The sequence below is a fragment of the Nycticebus coucang genome, chromosome 4 (genome assembly GCF_027406575.1).
Source record: "Nycticebus coucang isolate mNycCou1 chromosome 4, mNycCou1.pri, whole genome shotgun sequence".
In the NCBI taxonomy this organism is placed as follows: Eukaryota; Metazoa; Chordata; class Mammalia; order Primates; family Lorisidae; genus Nycticebus; species Nycticebus coucang.
Window position 1 is genome coordinate 114593185 of NC_069783.1, and position 22331 is coordinate 114615515.

A 22331-nucleotide genomic window follows, 5' to 3' on the forward strand; every position below is an offset into this window, starting at 1 on the left:
TTGAGCTGCAATAAACAGTCTAGTACAAGTGTCCTTATGATAAAAGGATTTTTTTCCTTCTGGGTAGATGCCCAGTAATGGGATTGCCGGATCAAATGGGAGGTCTAGCTTGAGTGCTTTGAGGTTTCTCCATACTTCCTTCCAGAAAGGTTGTACTAGTTTGCAGTCCCACCAGCAGTGTAAAAGTGTTCCCTTCTCTCCACATCCACGCCAACATCTGCAGTTTTGAGATTTTGTAATGTGGGCCATTCTCACTGGGGTTAGATGATATCTCAGGGTTGTTTTGATTTGCATTTCTCTAATATATAGAGATGATGAACATTTTTTCATGTGTTTGTTAGCCATTCGTCTCTCATCTTTAGAGAAAGTTCTATTCATGTCTCTTGCCCATTGATATATGGGATTGTTCGCTTTTCTCATGTGGATTAATTTGAGTTCTCTATAGATCCTAGTTATCAAGCTTTTGTCTGATTGAAAATATACAAATATCCTTTCTCATTGTGTAGGTTGTCTCTTTGCTTTGGTTATTGTCTCCTTAGCTGTACAGAAGCTTTTCAGTTTAATGAAGTCCCATTTGTTATTTTTGTTGTTGTTGCAATTGCCATGGCAGTCTTCTTCATGAAGTCTTTCCCCAGGCCAATATCTTCCAGTGTTTTTCCTATGCTTTCTTTGAGGATTTTTATTGTTTCATGCCTTAAATTTAAGTCCTTTATCCATCTTGAATCAATTTTTGTGAGTGGGGAAAGGTGTGGGTCCAGTTTCAGTCTTTTACATGTAGACATCCAGTTCTCCCAACACCATTTATTGAATAGGGAGTCTTTCTCCCAAGGTATGTTCTTGTTTGGTTTATCGAAGAGTGGGTGGTTGTAAGATGTTAGTTTCATTTCTTGGTTTTCAATTCGATTCCAAGTGTCTATGTCTCTGTTTTTGTGCCAGTACCATGCTGTCTTGACCACTATGGCTTTGTAGTACAGACTAAAATCTGGTATGCTGATGCCCCCAGCTTTATTTTTATTACTAAGAACTGCCTTAGCTATACGGGTTTTTTTCCGGTTCCATACAAAACGCAGAATCATTTTTTCCAAATCTTGAAAGTACGATGTTGGTATTTTGATAGGAATGGCATTGAATAGGTAGATTGCTTTGGGAAGTATAGACATTTTAACAATGTTGATTCTTCCCATCCATGAGCATGGTATGTTCTTCCATTTGTTAATATCCTCTACTATTTCCTTTCTGAGGATTTCATAGTTTTCTTTATAGAGGTCCTTCACCTCCTTCGTTAGGTATACTCCTAGGCATTTCATTTTCTTTGAAACTATGGTGAAGGGAGTTGTGTCCTTAATTAGCTTCTCATCTTGACTGTTATTGGTGTACACAAAGGCTACTGACTTGTGGACATTGATTTTATATCCTGAAACATTACTGTATTTTTTGATGACTTCTAGGAGTCTTGTAGTTGAGTCTTTGGGGTTCTCTAAGTATAAGATCATGTCGTCAGCAAAGAGGGAGAGTTTGACCTCCTCTTCTCCCATTTGGATTCCCTTTATTTCCTTATCTTGCCTAATTGTATTGGCTAGAACTTCCAGCACTATGTTGAATAGTAAAGGTGACAGAGGATAACCTTGTCTGGTTCCAGTTCTAAGAGGAAAAGCTTTCAGTTTTACTCCATTCAGTAAAATATTGGCTGTGGGTTTGTCATAGATAGCTTCAATCAGTTTTAGAAATGTGCCACCTATGCCTATACTGTTTAGTGTTCTAATTAGAAAAGGATGCTGGATTTTATCAAATGCTTTTTCTGCATCTATTGAGAGGATCATGTGATCTTTATTTTTGCCTCTGTTAATATGGTGGATAACGATTATGGACTTGCGTATGTTAAACCAGCCTTGCATCCCTGGGATGAAGCCTACTTGATCATGATGAATGACTTTTTTGATGATAAGCTGTAATCTATTGGCTAGGATTTTGTTGAGAATTTTTGCGTCTATATTCATGAGTGAGATTGGTCTGAAATTCTCCTTTTCCTGTTTTGGTATCAGGGTGATGTTTGCTTCATAGAATGTGTTGGGGAAGATTCCTTCTTCCTCAATTTTTTGGAATAATTTCTGCAGTACAGGAATAAGCTCTTCCTTGAAGGTTTGATAGAATTCTGGAGTGAAGCCATCTGGACCAGGGCATTTTTTGGTTGGAAGATTTTTTATTGTTTCTTTGATCTCAGTGCTTGAAATTGGTCTGTTCAGGAGCTCTATTTCTTCCTGGCTGAGTCTAGGGAGAGGGTGTGATTCCAAATATTGATCCATTTCCTTCACATTGTCAAATTTCTGGGCATGGAGTTTCTGGTAGTATTCAGAGATGATCTCTTGTATCTCTGTGGGATAAGTTGTTATTTCCCCTTTATCATTTCTGATTGAGGTTACTAGAGATTTTACTTTTCTATTCCTCATTAGTCTGGCCAATGGTTTATCTATTTTATTTATTTTTTCAAAAAACCAACTCCTTGTTTCATTAATTTTCTGAATGATTCTTTTGTTTTCAATTTCATTGATCTCTGATTTGATTTTGGATATTTCTTTTCTTCTACTGAGTTTGGGCGTAGATTGTTCTTCTTTTTCCAATTCCATAAGATCTCTTGTGAGATTGTTGATGTGCTCTCTTTCTGTTTTTCAAATGTAGGCATCTAAAGCGATGAATTTTCCTCTCAAAACTGTTTTTGCAGTATCCCACAGGTTTTGGTAGCTTGTGTCTTCATTGTTGTTATGCTCAAGGAGGTTAATGATTTCCTGTTTTATTTCTTCTTGCACCCATCTGTTATTCAACAGAAGATTGTTTAATTTCCATGCCTTTGGGCGGGGTCGAGCGTTTTTGTTAGAGTTGAGTTCCACCTTTAGTGCCTTATGGTCTGAGAAGATACAAGGTAAAATTTCAATTCTTTTGATTCTGTTGATATTTGTTTTGTGTCCCAGGATATGATCAATTTTGGAGAATGTTCCATGGGGTGATGAGAAGAATGTATATTCTTTATCTTTGGGGTGGAGTGTTCTATATGCGTCTATCAAGCACAGTGTTCGAGGGTCTCATTTAAATCTCTTATATCTTTGTTTAATTTCTGTTTAGAGGATCTGTCCAGCTCTGTAAGAGGAGTGTTAAAGTCCCCTGTTGTTATGGTATTATCAGATATCATATTGCTCAGACTGAGTAAGGTCTGTTTCAAGAATCTGGGAGCATTTAAATTGGGTGCATAAATATTTAGAATTGAAATGTCTTCTTGTTGTATTTTTCCCTTGACCAATATAAAGTGACCATCTTTGTCTTTTTTGACTTTAGTTGCTTTAAATCCACATGAATCTGAAAATAAGATTGCAACTCCTCTTTTCTTCTGGATTCCATTTGCCTGAAAAATTGTGTTCCAACCCTTGACTCGGAGCTTTAATTTGTCTTTTGAAGCCGGGTGTGTTTCTTGCAGGCAGCAAATGGATGGCTTGTGTTTTTTGATCCAGTCAGCCAATCTATGTCTCTTCAGTGGGGAATTCAAGCCATTAACATTTATCGAGATAATTGATAAGTGTGGTAGTATTCTATTCGTCTTATTTTGTGAGAGTCCATTGCTTAGTTTTATCTTTTGCATCAGTGTGGAGGTTAGGTTCTGTCCTTTAATCTCTGAGTTCTTACTTTGCTGCTGATCCATTGTGGTGGTCAGTGTGTAGAACAGGTTGAAGTATTTCCTGTAGAGCTGGTCTTGTGGCGAATTTCCTCAATGTTTGTATATCCGTAAATGATTTGATTTCTCCATCAATTTTGAAGCTTAGCTTAGCAGGGTACAGAATTCTGGGCTGGAAATTGTTCTGTTTAAGTAGATTAAAGGTAGATGACCATTGTCTTCTTGCTTGGAAAGTTTCATTAGAGAAGTCTGCGGTCACTCTGATGGATTTGCCCCTGTATGTCAACTGGCGCTTACTCCTGGCAGCTTGCAGAATCTTTTCTTTTGTCTTGACTTTGGACAGGTTCATCACAATGTGTCTTGGAAAAGCTTGGTTAGAGTTGAGGCGACCTGGGGTCCGATATCCCTCTGAAAGCAGTGTGTCAGAACCTTTGGTGATATTTGGGAAATTTTCTTTTATAATATTCTCTAGTATGGCTTCCATTCCTCTGGGGCATTCTTCTTCCCCTTCTGGAATTCCTATAACTCGTATGTTGGAACGCTTCATAAAGTCCCATAATTCTGACAATGAACATTCTGCTTTCTCTCTCTTCTTTTCTGCCTCTTTTACTATCTGAGTTATCTCAAGAACTTTATCTTCTACCTCTGAAATTCTTTCTTCTGCATGGTCTAACCTGTTGCTGATACTTTCCATTGCATCTTTAAGTTCCCTAATTGTTTCAGTTCCTTCAGCTCTGCTATATCCTTTTTATATTCGTCATATCATTCATGTCTTATTTGATTCTGTTTTTGGATTTCCTTTTGGTTGTTTTCCACTTTATTAGCAGTTTCCTTCATTGTTTCCATCATTTCTTTCATTGTTTTCAACATGTGTATTCTAAATTCCCTTTCTGTCATTCCTAACATTTCTGTATAGGTGGAATCCTCTGCAGTAGCTACCTCATGGTCCCTTGGTGGGGTTGTTCTGGACTGGTTCTTCATGTTGCCTGGAGTTTTCTGCTGATTCTTCCTCATGAGTGATTTCTTTTATCTGTTTCCTTGCCCTAATTTTCCTTTCACTTCCTCTTGCTCTTTAAGTTCTCGTGCCTGTGGACTGAGGGTTACAGGACCAGAAGGGTGAGAAGGTTGAAGAGCAAAAAAGGGATGAAAGAAAGGAGGACCGAGTGATAAGAAAAAAAAAGAAAAATAGAGAAAGGAGACGGGGTGGGTAAAAGGAATATTGACAAAAAGAAGAGAGGCACAGAAAGAGGGAGACAGAGCAATATAGGTGTACAGTAGGGTACTTTGACACAACCTTAAAAAAAACCCACCTTCTGGGGGTGCCCAGTTGGGTGGTTCCCTTGAGGTCAGCAGCTCTTTGCTAACCTGATCAGACACAGTACCCCACCTCCACCAAGTTGAGAGGAAAGACAAAAATGCTATATATCAAACCAAAACAAGCAAACAGAAAACTTTACGGGATAAAATTGGGTGAAAAACCAAATAATAGCAGTAGAAACACTAGTAAAAATGAAGTTCTAGTTATTGAAAAAGGCAGCAATGGGAAATTATAATTAAACTAGAAAAACTGAGAAAGAAAAAGGATCTGTATGGAAAAGGTTGAAATTAAAAAACAAAACAACATCAACAACATCAAAATAAACAAAAAAAAAAACAACCAAACCAAAAACAAAACAAAACAAAAAAACACAACCAAAAACAAAGCAGTATGTATATGTTATTGAATATTGTCTGGCCAACACATGGTCTTCTGGGGTATGAGATGTTAATCACAGTTCTGATACGACTGGAGGCTGCTGATTTCTCAAACTCCAGCAGGTAGACATCCTAAATCTCTCTTCAGCCCACTTAAGGCACTTTGAACTTGTAAACTTGCTGAGCAGAAGCTTTCCCAGGAAAGTGCTTGTCGCTGGAATCACTGCTGAAGTGGCTATCCACTTACCCAGTGTGCCAAAACCGGTCTCACTCTGCCCCTGATGGTTAGGGCTGCAAGGCGGCTCAGACCCCACCCTTAGGCTACTTGGTTGCTGGGTTACCAGCTCCTACCCGATTCTAGCTCTGCGACCCTGAGGGCGGAGCTTGCCGGGGCTGATCACTCACAGTGGCTCCCTGTGACCCACAGCCAAACACTATTAGCTCCGTCTGGCTCAGTGGCTCAGACTGGGGCCCTAGATAACAGCCAAAGTTCTCCGCACTTCCGCTCAGGCTCTCCCCAAGGCAGTTCAACTGAGTGCCAAGTCCAAAGACACCAAAACAGTTCATAGGTAAGGCCTTTCTGGTTTGCAGTCTTGCTGCTACTGAATTTACAGTTGCGGGCGGGTTTAGACGGATTGAACACACATGACCACTTGCCGTTTTTCCACTGTTTTAGTCCTCCTCTTGGGGTCCAGAAGTCTCTTGCTGACTCCCTGTATCCTACAGGGGTGATGACAGGCAGATCCCACCAGCCAGAGATGCCTGGAGTCCTATCTCCCCAGACTCACGGTGCCCAGATGCAAGGAAGCTGTTACTCGGCTGCCATCTTGCTCCGCCCCGGATTAAAGATTTAAACTTAGACAGGAAATTATAAAAATACTAGAAGAAAGTGCAGGGAAAACTCTTGAAGAAATTGGTCTGGGCGAATATTTTGTGAGGAGGACCCCCTGGGCAACTGAAGCAGCTTCAAAAATACACTATTGGGACCTGTTCTAACTAAAAAGCTTCTGCACAGCTAAGAAGACAGTAAGTAAAGCAAGCAGGCAGCCCTCAGAATGGGAGAAGATATTTGCAGGTTATGTCTCCAACAAAGGTTTAATAACCAGAATCCACAGAGAACTCAAACATATAAGCAAGAAAAGAACAAGTGATCCCATCTCAGGCTGGGCAAGGGACTTGAAGAGAAACTTCTCTGAAGAAGACAGGTGCACGGCCTACAGACATATGAAAAAATGCTCATCATCCTTAATCATCAGAGAAATGCAAATCAAAACTACTTTGAGATATCATCTAACTCCAGTAAGATTAGCCCATATCACAAAATCCCAAGACCAGAGATGTTGGCGTGGATGTGGAGAAAAGGGAACACTTCTACACTGCTGGTGGGAATGAAAATTAATACATTCCTTTTGGAAAGATGTTTGGAGAACACTTAGAGATCTAAAAATAGACCTGGCATTTGATCCTGCAATTCCTCTACTAGGTATATACCCAAAAGACCAAAAATCACATTATAACAAAGATATTTGTACCAGAATGTTTATTGCAGCCCAATTCATAATTGCTAAGTCATGGAAAAAGCCCAAGTGCCCATCGATCCACGAATGGATTAATAAATTGTGGTATATGTACACCATGGACTATTATGCAGCCTTAAAGAAAGATGGAGACTTTACCTCTTTCATGTTTACATGGATGGAGCTGGAACATATTCTTCTTAGTAAAGTATCTCAAGAATGGAAGAAAAAGTATCCAATGTACTCAGCCCTACTATGAAACTAATTTATGGCTTTCATATGAAAGCTATAACCCAGTTATAACCTAAGAATATGGGAAAGGGGGAGAGGAGGAGAGGGAGGTGGGAGGCTGGGTGGAGGGAGGGTGATTAGAGGGATTACAACCTACAGTGCATCTTACAAGGGTACATGTGAAACTTAATAAATGTAGAATATAAATGTCTTAACATAATAACTAAGAAAATGCCAGGAAGGCTATGTTAACCAGTGTGATGAAAATATGTCAGATGGTATATAAAACCAGTGTGTGGTGCCCCATGATTGTATTAATGTACACAGCTATGATTGAATTAAAAAAAATCCCTATAGATGCACAATAAACATAATGAAAAAGGTGATGATTCCTAATAAAAATGCAAGTGAAAAGATAACTATTTTGCTTGATTATCAAATTAACAGTTACAAAAGTATTATAAATAGCCTTTTGAAGGGCAATTCAACAAAATGTGTTAGAGCCTATGTTCCTTTTGACCTTTTGTGGAAATATATCCTATGGAAGTAATTAAGAATGGGTCAAGGGTGAGGCAGGGAAACAAAAGAATGTGTCAGAAGATTTAGCTTCAGTGTGTTCATCATGTTTTGTTGTTTGTATGATATTGAAAATTCAAAAATAACCTAAAATCCAAATGATAATGGGAAGATTTGCAATGGAAGAAAAACATTAATAATGTGTTTTCTTTCTTCTAATTAATTCTGGGGTAGTAGAACCCTTAGAGTGCTTTGATGGCCACCTATTGCTTAATTGTGTGGAGCTGTGATTAATCCTACCCTGACTACCCTTCACTAAGTAGCATGTACAATCAATGTCAAATAATAACCAGTCAGCATAGAGCACATTGAGTAATTTGAAGGTTTGTTCTTTCACCAAAAACATTTATAGCGTTTAGCTTTTAAAAATAGTTCTGGAGCACAGCAAGACTGGGGGGGGGCAGGAGTTGGCCTCAGTATTACAGAGGACAGCAGATGAACAAGGTTGATTCCCTTTTGGGCACTTTTCCCAGGATACTTTTAATAGTATATATAGTTACTCTAGGGATTCTTAGTCTTTGGTTCTGTCAGGCTTGTGCATTTATTCTTTAAAAGGAAAATTGCAACTTATTAGACTCTAGGTACATTAGTATGACTAACTTAAATTTTTGAAGCAGTTTTTGTAATCCAGCCATTGAAAATTTGCTGTGTGTGGGCTAGATCCCTTAATATTAAAACTAACTGAATCACGGACAGAAAAATATTTTGAACTTCTTTCTTCTAAAACACAATGTGTTCTTCAATTCTCTCAAAGTTTAAATCAAGTTTTAAAAGATAGTCTAAACTATTTTTATGTGGATAATTTTTTTTTTTTTTGAGACAGAGTCTCACTATGTCGCCCTCAGTAGAGTGGTGTGATGTCACAGCTCACAGCAACCTCACACTGTCAGCCTGCCCACCACAACGCCCGGCTATTTTTTTGTTGCAGTTGTTTAGCTGGCCTGGGCTGGGTTCGAACCTTCCATCCTTAGTATATGTGGCTGGCGCCGTAATCACTGTGCTATGGGTGCTGAGCCTATGTGAAGGGTTTTTTTGTTTTTGTTTTTTTTTTTTTGCAGCTTTTGGCTGGGGCTGGGTTTGAACCCACCACCTCCAGCATATGGGGCCGGTGCCCTACTCCTTTGAGCCACAGGTGCTGCCCTGTGAAGGATTTTTCATCTTCATATTTTTAAGGATTTCTTTGTATATTCAGGAATCAATCAAGTCTTTAAGAAAATTAGATTTAAAAATATCGTACTATTTTATTACTTTACAATTTAGGATTATTGACCTTAGAATGGGCCTTAAAAATTGGAAGGAAAAATACTAACATGGTATTACAGTTTGTGTTGGGATAGAAGCTTTGAGTAAATTTTTCCTTTTTTCTGTTTTCCAAAATTTCAGTAGCATGTTTATGACTTTTATTATTTATAATATTTTTTATTAATCCTCCCCCCCTAATATCTACTTTATGAAGCACTAGATATCAAAAAGGCTGATTCTCAAAGAATGATCTCATGTCAGGTACTATGGCAGCTTGGTTTTGTTTTGAAGTAATGTATATGTTTTTTTGTTTGTTTTTTTAGGCCCCAGGAGCCAAGCTGAAGATGTACACATATTTAAATATGATAGGTCAGGTTCTTACTACAGAAATTTTCTTTATATTGTAGTTAATGAAAGAATATTGGAGCAGAGAAATTATTTTATGTAATAAGAAGTATCTGAATATTATTAGTACCTTGATGCATAGAGGTAGTAACTTTTTTTTTTTGGTAGAGACAGAGTCTCACTTTATGACCCTCGGTAGAGTGCTGTGGCCTCACACAGCTCACAGCAACCTCCAACTCCTGGGCTTAAGCGATTCTCTTGCCTCAGCCTCCCGAGTAGCTGGGACTACAGGCGCCTGCCACAACACCCGGCTATTTTGTTTTTTGGTTGCGGTTTGGCCGGGGCCGGGTTTGAACCCGCCACCCTCAGTATATGGGGCCAGCGCCTTACTGACTGAACCACAGGCGCCGCCCAGAGGTAGTAACTTTTTAAAAAGTATTATGTTCTCTTTCAAAAATACCATAAATTTCTTGCATTTGCTTCTCATATTGAGCAATTCTGTATAGCCATGCATTCCTTAATGATGGGGATCCATTCTAAGAAATCATTAGGTGATTTCATCAATGTGCAAACAATATAGAGTGTGCTTACATAAACCTAGATGGTACTTAGGCTACATGGGATAGCCTATTGCTTCTAAGCAACAAAACTACATAGTATGTTACAGTACTGAATACTCTAGGCACTTACAACAGAGGTAGGTATTTGTGTATCTAAACATTTCTAAACATAGAAGAGATACACCGAAAATACGGTATTATAATCCATGGGGCCACCATTGTATTTGTAGCCTACTGTTGACTGAAACATTGCTGTGTAATGCATAACTATATATACACATTTTTTTTTTTTTTTGAGACAGTCTCACTATGTTGCCCTTGGTAGAGTGCCATGGTGTCACAGCTCACAGCAACCTCAACCTCTTGGGCTTAAGTAATTCTCTTGCCTCAGCCTCCCAAGTAGCTGGGACTACAGGCGCCCACCGCGACGCTTGGCTATTTTTTTTTTTTTTTTGTAGTTGTCATTGTTGTTTGGCAGGCCCAGGCCAGGTTCAAACCCACCATCCCTGGTGTATATGGCTGGCACCCTAGCCCCTGAGCTACAGGCACCAAGCCCATAATATATATATTTTTATTGAGCCAATGCCTTACAGGCCTTTACACATGCTGTTCTCTCTCCTTGGAATGCTCTTTCTGCCACTTTTACCTTCCTCTAATACAGCGGTTCTCAACCTGTGGGTCACAAAACCTTTTTAACAATGAAAATACATTGTGGCATTAGGAAGATTGAGAACCACTGCTCAAATACATTCCTACTCCTCTAGTCTTGACTTAAATATAACTTATTCCAAGAAGCTTGCCATAACTACCTCCCCAAAATCCCAACCCCCATGTTCCTGTCTTCATGCCAATCCCAACCCAGGTTAAACTCCTATTATTAATTCTCAAGGACCCTTCAATTTTTTTTTTTTTTTTTTTTTGAGACAGAGTCTTGCTCTGTTGCCTGGGCTAGAATATAGTGGTGTCATCATAGCTCACTGTAACCTCTACAGCAGGCGTCGTCAAACTTTTTAAACAGGGGGCCAATTCACTGTCCCTCAGACCATTGGAGGGCCGGACTATAGTTTAAAAAAAAAAACTATGAACAAATTCCTGTGCACATTGCACATACCTTATTTTGAAGTAAAAAACAAAACGGGAACAAATACAATTCACACGGCTTCATGTGGCCCACGGGCCGCAGTTTGAGGACGCCTGCTCTAAAGCATGGTTCAAGTGATCCTCCTACCTTAACTTCTTGAATAGATGTGTGCCACTATAGCTGGCTAATTTTTGTATTTTTAAAAAATTTTATATTTTTTATAGAGACAGGATCTCACTATGTTGCTCAGGCTAGTCTTGAGCAATCCTCCTGCCAGGGCTTCCCAAAGTGCTAGTATTACAGGCATGAACCACTGCGCCCAGCCCCCTTCATTTCTGTAAAATGTTTACCATCATTGTAAACTTAAGTTCAGTTTTCGTTTTTCCCGTTATTTCTTTGATGAAGGCAGGATCTATAATTATCTTGTTCTAAACCGACTCTAAGTTGTATCCTCAGTATCTGGCACAGTGCCTAGTACATAGTAGATAATAAGTAGTACCTATCAAATGAATTTATGTACATATTATGCTCACTATGTATTTCACTTGCTTTTCCAAGCTCTAGTTAGTATTATTTAATAATGGGATATTTCCATTAGAATAGAGTAGTTATAGCTTTGATATCATGAGTAGATAAATAGATTAATTGGTCAACTATGAGTTCCCACTAACTTGGAATATTCTCAGCTTTTTAGTTTTTAGGACAAATGCCATCCTAGTGTTCCAGATGTTTCTTAGGATATATAGTCAAAGTACATTTCTTAGTGATAAATAGTAGCTAAAAATGTTGATGATTCTGGTTGGCTATATCAATCCTAGAAGATCCACTGCCCTGCTACCAAAATAGCCTAGTACATAAGCTATTCCATGATAAAACCACAGCCAGAATTATCTACTACTTTTTATTCTTTTTAAACCTTTCGACTTTTATATGGTTGAGTTTCTGCTTTCCTGATCCTTACTTGTAAATTCCCAAAGCAGTAACTTTTATATAAGGAGTTAGAATATTTAGATGGGTACAAAAAAATAAAAGCATACACAAATTTTTTTTTTAATTTACTTATTGTTTTAGAGACAGGGTGTTGCTCTTCCTCTGGTGAGAGCAGTGGTGCCATCAGAGCTCACTAGAGCTTCAAACTTCTGAGCTAAAGCCATCTTCTTGCCTCAGCCTCCCAAATAGCTGTAACTACTCTAGGCATGAGCCACTGTACCAGCCAAAAGCATATACAGTTTTTTTGTTTGTTGGTTGGTTTGAGATAGAGTCTCACTCTGTTGCCCAGTAGAGTGCCAGGGCATCAGCTTAGCTCACAGCAACCTCAAACTCCTGGGTTCAAGTGATCCTTCCTGATTCAGCCTCCCAAGTAGTTGGGACATGGGTACCTACCATAATGCCCAGCTAATTTTTCTGTTTTTAATAGAGACAGGGTTTCTGTCTTGCTCAGGCTGGTCTCGAACTCCTGAGCTCAAGCAATCCTCAAACCTTGGCCTCCCAGAGTACCAGGATTATAGGGGTGAGGCACTGTGCCCAACCTACACAAAATAATTTAATCCAGCAGTTAGTTTTTCTAGGCTTTCTAATACAACTAAGTTCTTATTATATACTTGTGACACATATGTTAGGCATTATAGATAAAGATTTTTAAATGCACTGAGGTTATACAGGTATGTGGTATTTAGCTACTACTTTTCTGCTTTTTATTAATAGATTAATTTTTTTTACAGTTCAAACGATATGTCAGTAAACTTCGAAGTAAGAGTACAGTTTTCAAAAAGAAGCATCAGATAATAGCTGAATTTAAAGCTGAATTCGGTCTCTTACAGAGGACGGAAGAACTTCTGAAGCAACGTCATGACAATATTCAACATCAACTGGTAATACAGTATTATCTTTGTCAGCTATAAATACAAATGCCAAGAGGTTTATGGGTTACAGCTTTATACTGGGGTCATTGTTTTTACTGGGAAAATCATACAATTATTAATTTTCTTTCATTAATTACAGATATCATATAAGCTGGTTCATTTATTTTTAATATAGCAGTAAGTACTGACTTTTTTATGTGTGTTGACTTTGGATTTATTAATAGAAATTGAATTTCAAGTAGGTTTTTCTTTTGATTAGCTGGTTAATATGAGTAAAATTCTATCAAGAAAGTGACTGTATAATGTTTATTTATCATGGTCTGCTGGGCAAAAATTTCTATTTATTTAAAATTTTAAGATTTAATTTAACTTTCTTTTTTTTTGTGACAAGGTCTTGCTCTGTTGCCCTGGCTAGAGTGAAGTAGCATCATCATAGCTCACTGCAATCTCACAACTGTAGGGCTCAAGTGATCCTTCTTCCTCAGCCACCTAAGAAAGTGTACACCACTAGCTGAAACTACCAGTGTACCCCACCATGCCTGGCTAATTTTTCCATCTTTTGTAGAGACAGGGTCTTACTATGTTGCTCAAGTAGTCTCAAACTCCCGGGCTCAGGCAGTTTTCCCACTTAGGCCTCCCAGAGTATTAGGATTACAGGCATTAGCTACCAGGCCTGCTTGGACAGAATTTCCAAGCAACCACTTCCATGGAGCTTTTTACCTTCCCTCATATCTCTACTTCTAATCTGTGATAATATCTTATTGAATCTACCTTCAAAATGCATATATGCAGAACCACTCCTCATCACCTCTCTCATCTTGCTATCATCTCTGATTTGAGTTTTAGGATGGTCTTCTAACTGACTTTCCTCCTCCTACCCTTGCACCTCTGTAAGTTGGATCACAGCACAGATGTTAAAGTGATCATTTTAAATTCCTCCACTGTGAATCCTATCTCCACATCTCATTTTAAATAAAACACAGCTTTTTCAATGAGCTAAAAATAAGGTAGCAATAAAGTTCATCGATCTAAACTAGTATACTTTTGAGAAGGACAATAACTGGGATTATGCTACCACCACCCCCAGATGAACCCTATATGATCTCTCCCTCACCCCCACCGCATTCTCACTGCATTTTCAGCCTTGCTGGCCTCCCTGCTCTTTGTTGAACAGGCCAGGTAGGTGTGCTCCTGGTTTTTGTACTTACTGTTTCCCTGGACATCTGTATGTTTGACTCTCTCACTTCCTTCAGGGCTTTACTCACATGTTGTCTTCTCAGGATCACTTTCTCTAACCACCTTGTGATTTAAGATTCCAACTCTTCTCATCTTATATTGTATATATTTAACTTACTTATTTATTGAATGTTGCTTATTTACTCCCATTAGAAGTAAGCTCTGTAGGGCGGCGCCTGTGGCTCAGCAGGTAGGGCGCCAGCCCCATATGCCAAGGGTGGCGGGTTCAAACCCAGCCCCGGCCAAACTGCAACAAAAAAATAGCCAGGCGTTGTGGCGGGCGCCTGTAGTCCCAGCTGCTTGGGAGGCTGAGTCAAGAGAATCGCCTAGGCCCAAGGATTTGGAGGTTGCTGTGAGCTGTGTGACACCACGGCACTCTACCGAGGGCGATCAGGTGAGACTCTGTCTCTACAAAAAAAAAAAAAGAGGTAAGCTCTGTGAGAAACAGGATTTTTTTCCCTGTGTTAGTCACTGCAGTATACCTGGTGCCTAGAGTTATGCTTGGCATATTTGCATATATAATAAATATTGGATGTGTGCGGATCCAAATATGGATGATCATTTGAGAATTCATTCATTTACCAAATATTTATTGAGTAAATCCTATGTCTTAGATTGTATACTAAGTACTTGTCATTATTATAAAATTTAAAATTTGTTTATTAGATTCTTTTACATGGGAGGCCCAGGTTTGTTTGCCGACCAGTCAAAAAAGTTAATAGGCACAATGTGGTGGCTCACTCCTATAATCTTAGCACTCTGGGAAGCCAAGGCAGATGGATCTCCTGAGCTCAGGAATTCAAGACCCTGTGTCTACTAAAAATAGAAAAAACTAGCTGGACACTGTGACAGGCGCCTGTAGTCCCAGTTTCTCAGGAGGCTGAGACAAGAGGATCATTTGAGCCCAAAAGTTTGAGGTTGCTGTGAGCTAAATGCCACGGCACTCTACCAAGGGTGACAAAGTGAGACTCTGTCTCAAAAAAAAAAAATACTACTCGGGAGGCTGAGGCAGGAGAATCGCCTAAGCCCGGGAGTTGGATGTGGGTATGAGCTGTGATGCCATGGCACTCTACCGAGGGCAATAAATTAAGACTCTGTCTCTTAAAAAATAAATAAATAGGTGCATCTTACAAGGGTACATGTGAAACTCAGTAAATGTAGAATATAAATGTCTTAACACAATAACTAAGAAAATGCCAGGAAGGCTATGTTAACCAGTGTGATGAAAACATGTCAAATGGTCAAAAAACCAGTGTATGGTGCCCCATGATCGCGTTAATGTGCACAGCTATGATTTAATAATAAAATAAAATTTAAAAAATAAATTAATTAATTAAAATAATAAATAAAAAGTCAGGGCGGCGCCTGTGGCTCAAGGAGTAGGGCGCCGGTCCCATATGCTGGAGGTGGCAGGTTCAAACCCAGCCCCGGCCAAAAATCACAAAAAAAAAAAAAAAAAAAGGCAGACACATTGGGCTAGGCTCAGTGGTTCACTCCTGTAATCCCAGCACTCTGGGAGACCGAGGTGGGTGAATCGCCTGAGCTCAAGAGGAGTTTGAGACCAGCCTGAGCAAGAATAAGAGTCCATCTCTATTAAAAATAGAAAAACTATTCAGGCATTGTGGCAGGTGGCTATAGTCCCAGCTTCTCAGGAGGCTGCGGCAAGAGGATTGTTCCAGCCCAGGAGTTTGAGGTTGCTGTGTGAACTGTGACACCATGGCACTCTACCCAGGATGACTGAGTGAGACTCTGTCTCAAAAAAAAAAAAAAAAAAAAAATTAATAAAAAGAAAAAAAAGCCCAAAATTAGATGTATTTCTTCTGTACTTGGAAAATACCATGGTAAAATTGAGGATAAGTTTATAGCATACATGCATGTCACTGAATGAGATAGTAATTGGAATCAATGAAGATTGGCCTTTAGGATTCTATACTACAAATTTCATATGTAACAAAAAAAGTTATAAATAAAATAAATTAGTTTAGAATCCTAAACTAGCAAGATTTTGACACACATTTTGTGAGCTTTTTATTCCTTACTTATAGCAAACTATTGAGGAGAAAAAGGGTATATCTGGATATAGTTACACCCAAGAAGAGCTAGAAAGAGTATCTGCACTGAAGAGTGAAGTTGATGAAATAAAAGGACGAACGCTGGATGACATGTCTGAAATGGTGATTACACATTTAAAAAATGTTTTATTTTATTGTAGCTAAAAGATGTTTGTGTGTTTTATTTTCAGTGAAATGTTCAAATTTTTATTTCTGTACATCATTTACTTTATATTATTTCATTTATCTTTATCAGTCTTTTACATTTTTCCATTCTAATAAGATTGTTGTCAACTTCCGGGCGGCACCTGTGGCTCAGTTGGTAAGGTGCTGGCCCCATATACCGAGGGTGGCGGGTTCAAACCCGGCCCCAGCCAAACTGCAACCAAAAATAGCCGGGCGTTGTGGCAGGCGCCTGTAGTCCCAGCTACTCGGGAGGCTGAGGCAAGAGAATCGCTTAAGCCCAGGAGTTGGAGGTTGCTGTGAGCTGTGTGAGGCCACAGCACTCTACCAAGGGCCATAAAGTGAGACTCTGTCTCTACAAAAAAAAAAAAAGATTGTTGTCAACTTCTAGTAGTTTATGCATATTTGTAAAAGTTATATAATATTGAAGAAATATTTATGATAAAAATAAGTTTTCCCAAGTCATACCACTACAATAAAATTATTTCATTTTTGTGTATATCCTTAATATATTTTCAGATTCAAGGTTGCTATTCAGCCAGAATGCACTGATACGTTTTCACCAGGCATTAAAATGTTGAAATCTTCTTTACTTATTGGTGTATAGCTGTACTTTCCTCCAACTGCCTCATCCACATTGGCCATTTCCCTAGAACCTTCTAGATGTCACCACAGTCTTAACTCCTAAAAAGATTAGTATTTATTACAGAAAAGGCTTCTAAGGCCCTGTCCATCTTTTTGACTGTGTCCATTCTGATTGGTTATTACTTATGCCATTTAAATTATTATTTTGAATATCACTCTATCATATTTATGTATATTTTACATAACTTACATAATTATATATTTTTATATGATACAACATAATTATAGTTGTATACAGGCAACTTTGTAATTTATTTTAATTCAATATTGGATCATAAATATTTTCCCGTAATGTTTTATAGTCCTGATAATTGACATTTTGAATAGTTGAATAGTAGGGTATTCCATCTTTTTTTTTTTTTTTTTTGTAGAGACAGAGTCTCACTTTATGGCCCTCGGTAGAGTGCCGTGGCCTCACACGGCTCACAGCAACCTCCAACTCCTGGGCTTAAGTGATTCTCTTGCCTCAGCCTCCCAAGTAGCTGGGACTACAGGCGCCCGCCACATGGGGTATTCCATCTTGCTGAGGAATCAAGATTTACTAGATTGACGCCTGTGGTCCCAGCTGCTTGGGAGGCTGAGGCAAGAGAATCGCTTAAGCCCAGGAGTTGGAGGTTGCTGTGAGCTGTGTGAGGCCACAGCACTCTACCGAGGGCCATAAAAGTGAGACTCTGTCTCTACAAAAAAAAAAAAAAAAAAAGATTTACTAGATTGGGCGGCGCCTGTGGCTCAGTCGGTAAGGCGCCAGCCCCATATACCAAGGGTGGTGGGTTCAAACCTGGCCCCGGCCAAACTGCAACCAAAAAATAGCCGGGCATTATGGCAGGCGCCTGTAGTCTCAGCTACTCAGGAGGCTGAGGCAAGAGAATCGCTTAAGCCCAGGAGTTGGAGGTTGCTGTGAGCTGTGTGAGGCCACGGCACTCTACCGAGGGCCATAAAGTGAGACTCTGTCTCTACAAAAAAAAAAAAAAGATTTACTAGATTACTTCCCTATTGTTTAGCACTGAAGTAATTTATAGTTTTTTTTTGTTTGTTTGTTTGCGGCTTTTTTGCTGTTTGTTTTTGGTTTTGGTTTTGGTTTTGTTTTGAGATAGGGATCTCTGTTGCCCAGGCTAGCCTCTAACTCCTGGGCTCAAGCAGTCCTCTGATCTCAGCCTGCAGAGTAACTGGTACTGTAGATGCACACTACCACAGCCTACTATGTTTTTTACTCTCATATTTAACACTGCAGTAAATATCTTTATGCATGTAGTATTTTAGTCTTTTGAATTCTTTTTGTAGTGTTAATGTTTTTTATTTAAATGACAGGTAAAAAAACTGAATTCACTGGTATCTGAAAAGAAGTCAGCTCTAGCCCCAGTTATAAAAGAACTACGACAGTTGCGTCAGAAATGTCAAGTGAGTGAATTTAATTTGGTGATACTGTTAGTATTCTATCTTATTCAGATATAAGAGTTAGAATCCTGAGTATTTTACCTGGGTTATTGTAGAAACCAAATTATTATTGTTGTTGTTGTTGTTACTGTTATTATGTTGATATGATTCTGCAAAAAAGAGTAATAATGTGACCTGCAAATGTTTTTATTTAATTTATGCTACTTATTTTGTTGTAAATTATTGGGGGGAAGGAGAAAAAGCAGTTTAAGCTGAAATCCCAAGTATAACTGACAATATTTTTCCTTTAAATCACATGCGTGTCAGAGCTATAAATATGAAATCACATTTTTCTGTGGCCAGGTAAAAGCTCAAAGTCTGCCCATGAGTGGTGACAAGTTAACTTTAGATTAATGAGCTTGCTTTGCTGGGAGGCATAATGTGGGGCAAACTATGATAGCTTATGAGAAGTGATGAAATACCATTACTTGGAAGCGAATTCTAAGCACTGTTTTAAAGATAAACTGTCACAAGAAAAAAAAAAAGATAAACTGTCACAGAGTAAATGCCTTCTACAAATCCAAATTAGGTATCCTCCACATTAGAAGTTCTGTTTTCAATATTACTTATTTTTTAATTTGTTTGACTGTATATAACACTTGAAACTACAAAATACATTATCACAATTTTAAAGAACAGGAGTATTTAAAAATACAGGGTGTCCCAAAAATCACCCACAAAATTTTACAAAGTTGTAGCCAACACGTAGAAAATATTTTGTAACTATTTTATAAAATACTGTAATGAATATTTTATAAATTAAAAAAGAATATTTTGTAATACAAAATATTCTTACAAATACAAAAATACCTAGTGACAAATTCCCATTTTTCTTATTATGGCAACTTTATGGGCTACCTTTAAGACACCTTGTACTTTATACTCCTTACTTTAATGGGCAAATTTTTAAATATTTAGGAAATTTTATAGTGAAGTATTAGTATATTTCCTGTCTATTGTATGTATATGTTTTTCTAAATATGAGTATTAATAGCTTTTGGCTTTTGAGGGGTTTGGGAGGCTGGGCTCAACCCTGACTAATACTGGGATCAAAATATCTGTTTCTTTTTATTTTGCCTGGTATATATTTTTTTTGCCCTTCTTATACTTTCTACTTAATAAAGTTATTTTGCTTCTGGGATGTATCTTGAATAGATCTTGAATTAGTTAGGGGTCCTCAAACTTTTTAAAAAGGGGAACAGTGCACTGTCCCTCAGACTGTTGGAGGGCCAGGCTATAGTTTAAAAAAAAAACTATGAACAAATTCCTATGCACACTGCACATATCTTATTTTGAAGTAAAAAACAAAACGGGAACAAATACAATCACACTGCCTCATGTGGCCCGCGGGCTGTAGTTTGAGGACCCCTGATAGGTTTTGCAATGTAATGTCATCTCAACGTTTATTTTAGTAGATAAGTTTAGCCTATTTATATTTTATTAATACACAGACATACTTGGTTTTAGTGATACCATTTTATATTTGACTTTCTTTTTTGCAGTTTTTGGTTGGGGCTGGGTTTGAACCCACCACCTCTGGTATATAGGGCTAGCGCCCTACTCCTTGAGCCACAGGTGCTGCCCTACATTTGACTTTTGATTTTTTTTTTTTTTTTTTTTTGAGATGGAGTCTCACTATGTCACCCTTGGTAGAATGCTGTGGCATCACAATTCACAACAACCTCAGACTCTTGGGCTTAAGTGATTCTCTTACCTCAGCCTCCCAAGCAGCTGGGACTACAGGTGCCCACCACACCAAGCTATTTGTTGTTGTAGTTGTAGTTGTTATTGTTTAGCAGGCCAGTGCTGGGTTCTAACCCACCAGCCCTGATGTATGTGGCTGGTGCCCTAACCACTGAGCTATAGGCGCCAATCCATTTGGCTTTTGATTTTAAAGCCTATATAACATCTTCTCCATCTTCTTCTCTTCCCTCGTGTGTGTGTGTGTGTGTGTGTGTGTACGTGTTCTGGCCTGTTGTTTTGTTCTAGCCATTGTAACTCTACCCTTAGTCATCTATTTCTTTTGATAGTATCTTTTAATGTCCACTGTGAGAAGTGATAAAATTAGTATAATTTTTTTCCTTCTCCCTCCTTTCTTCTCTAGCACCTGATTTTAGTTGATAGTATTGTCTTTCTCAGTGTTTGCCTTTATATTTTCAATATGCTTATGCTATGACTTGATTTGTTAGATTTAAATGATATTCTTTGACATTCTCCCCCACCTACCCCTAACAATTAAAAAAATTAAGAAACCGGGTTACTTATTCTGCCTTCCACCTTTTTTTCCTCTTCTCCTTCCTACAGGCTTTGTTGTATTGCTTCTACCTTATCAGGGTGTGGAACATTTACATTCTGTTCTATTACACTATTTCCCATCTTTGTTTTCAGCACTAGACCAATGATTATTAGGTCCAGTGCTCTTTACCAGTCCATTCACTGCCCTTGGTTTCCCTTCTCTTTGCATTGTCTGTAATTTGTTCTCCAGTTGAGTTCTCAAAAACAGGCTCATAAAAACAGTATTCTCTGATGAGTTCTTACATGGTCTAGTGCAGGGGTCCTCAAACTGCAGCCTGCGGGCCACATTAGGCGGTGTGATTGTATTTGTTCCCGTTTTGTTTTTTTTACTTCAAAATAAGATGTGTGCAGTGTGCATAGGAATTTGTTCATAGTTGTTTTTTTTACTATACTCTAGCCCTCCAATGGTCTGAGGGACAGTGAATTGGCCCCCTGTTTAAAAAGTTTGAGGATGCCTGCTCTAGAGTTTGTTACCTAAATATTACAATGACAGCTTGTCTGTTAGATTGTGCTTTCTTTCTGTCAGGATTTCTTTAAGCATAGCTCCACAATCTTCTAGGGTTAAATGTAGCTGTGGGGGAGATCTGAAGCCAACCTAATGTTTTAGTGACTTGATCTTGATAAGAATGTGTATTTTGTAGTCGTTGAGTATAGGATTCTCCATGTGTTCATCAGATCAGGCTTCTTAAATGTATTCTAAGCTTTTACAGTGCTTTTTACCTAGGAATCTTATTTTGTCTACTCTAAAAGTGGGTATGCCAGCTTTCTTATGGTTAGTATTGGTATATCATCTTATTTCTGTTTGCTTTCAATTTTCTATGCCCTTATTTTTGTCTTATATACATCTCATAAATAGCAGATATCTTGACTTTGTCTGTGTCTGGTTTCTTAAATCTGGTTTGAGAATCTGTCTTTTAATTGGTGAGTTTTGTCCCATTTACATTTACTCTGATTATTGATACATTTGGGTTTTTTTCTATTTTGTACATCCTATTTACTTTGCTTTGCTTTTTCTTTCTTTCTTTCTTTTTTTTTTTGAGACAGAGTCTCACTTCCTTGCCCCTGGTAGAGTACTCCAACGTTATAGTTCACAGAAGTCTCTTGCTTCAACCTCCTGAGTGGGACTACAAGTACCTGCCACAATGCACAGCTATTTTTAGAGGTGGGGTCTTGCCGTTGCTCAGTCTGGTCTCGAACCTGTGAGCTCAGGGCAATCCACCCTCCTTAGCCTCCCAGAGTGCTAGGTTTACAGGTGTGAGCCACCACACCTGGCCCTACTTTGCTTTTTCTTTGTTTATTTTCTTTTCTACTGTCTGTTGTACTAGTCCTGTTTTCTTTCTCTTCTTTTTACTCATTATTTTCTTTTCTATCTTCTACTATTCTGATATGATTTAAGTTTTTTTGTTTGTTTGTTTGTTTGTTTTGTAGAGACAGAGTCTCACTTTACTGCCCTCGGTAGAGTGCCATGGCATCACATGGCTCACAGCAACTTCCAGCTCTTGGGCTTATGTGATTCTCTTGCCTCAGCCTCCCGAGCAGCTGGGACTACAGGCACCAGCCACAACGCTCGGCTATTTTTTTGTTGCAGTTTGGCCGGGGGCTGGGTTTGAACCCACCACCCTCGGTATATGGGGCCGGCACCCTACTCACTGAGCCACAGGCGCCGCCCTGATTTAAGTTTTTAACATGTATATATTCCTGACTTACCAAAGCCTAA

General features: G+C 38.6%; 1 protein-coding gene across 6 annotated transcripts in view; it reads left to right on the forward strand.

The window, feature by feature from the left end:
• The window catches only part of IFT81 (intraflagellar transport 81), a 142135-nt gene that overhangs the window by 40613 nt on the left and 79191 nt on the right, over positions 1–22331 (forward strand). For all 6 annotated transcript variants that reach the window (XR_008379424.1, XM_053587250.1, XM_053587253.1 and 3 more), the window contains exons 12-14: positions 12630–12779; positions 16052–16180; positions 18194–18283. Coding sequence is in view for 5 of the 6 variants with exons in the window: in XM_053587250.1 (XP_053443225.1) it covers positions 12630–12779; positions 16052–16180; positions 18194–18283 (369 nt within the window). In the remaining variant the exon portion in view is untranslated. The remainder of the gene's footprint in view (positions 1–12629; positions 12780–16051; positions 16181–18193; positions 18284–22331) is intronic.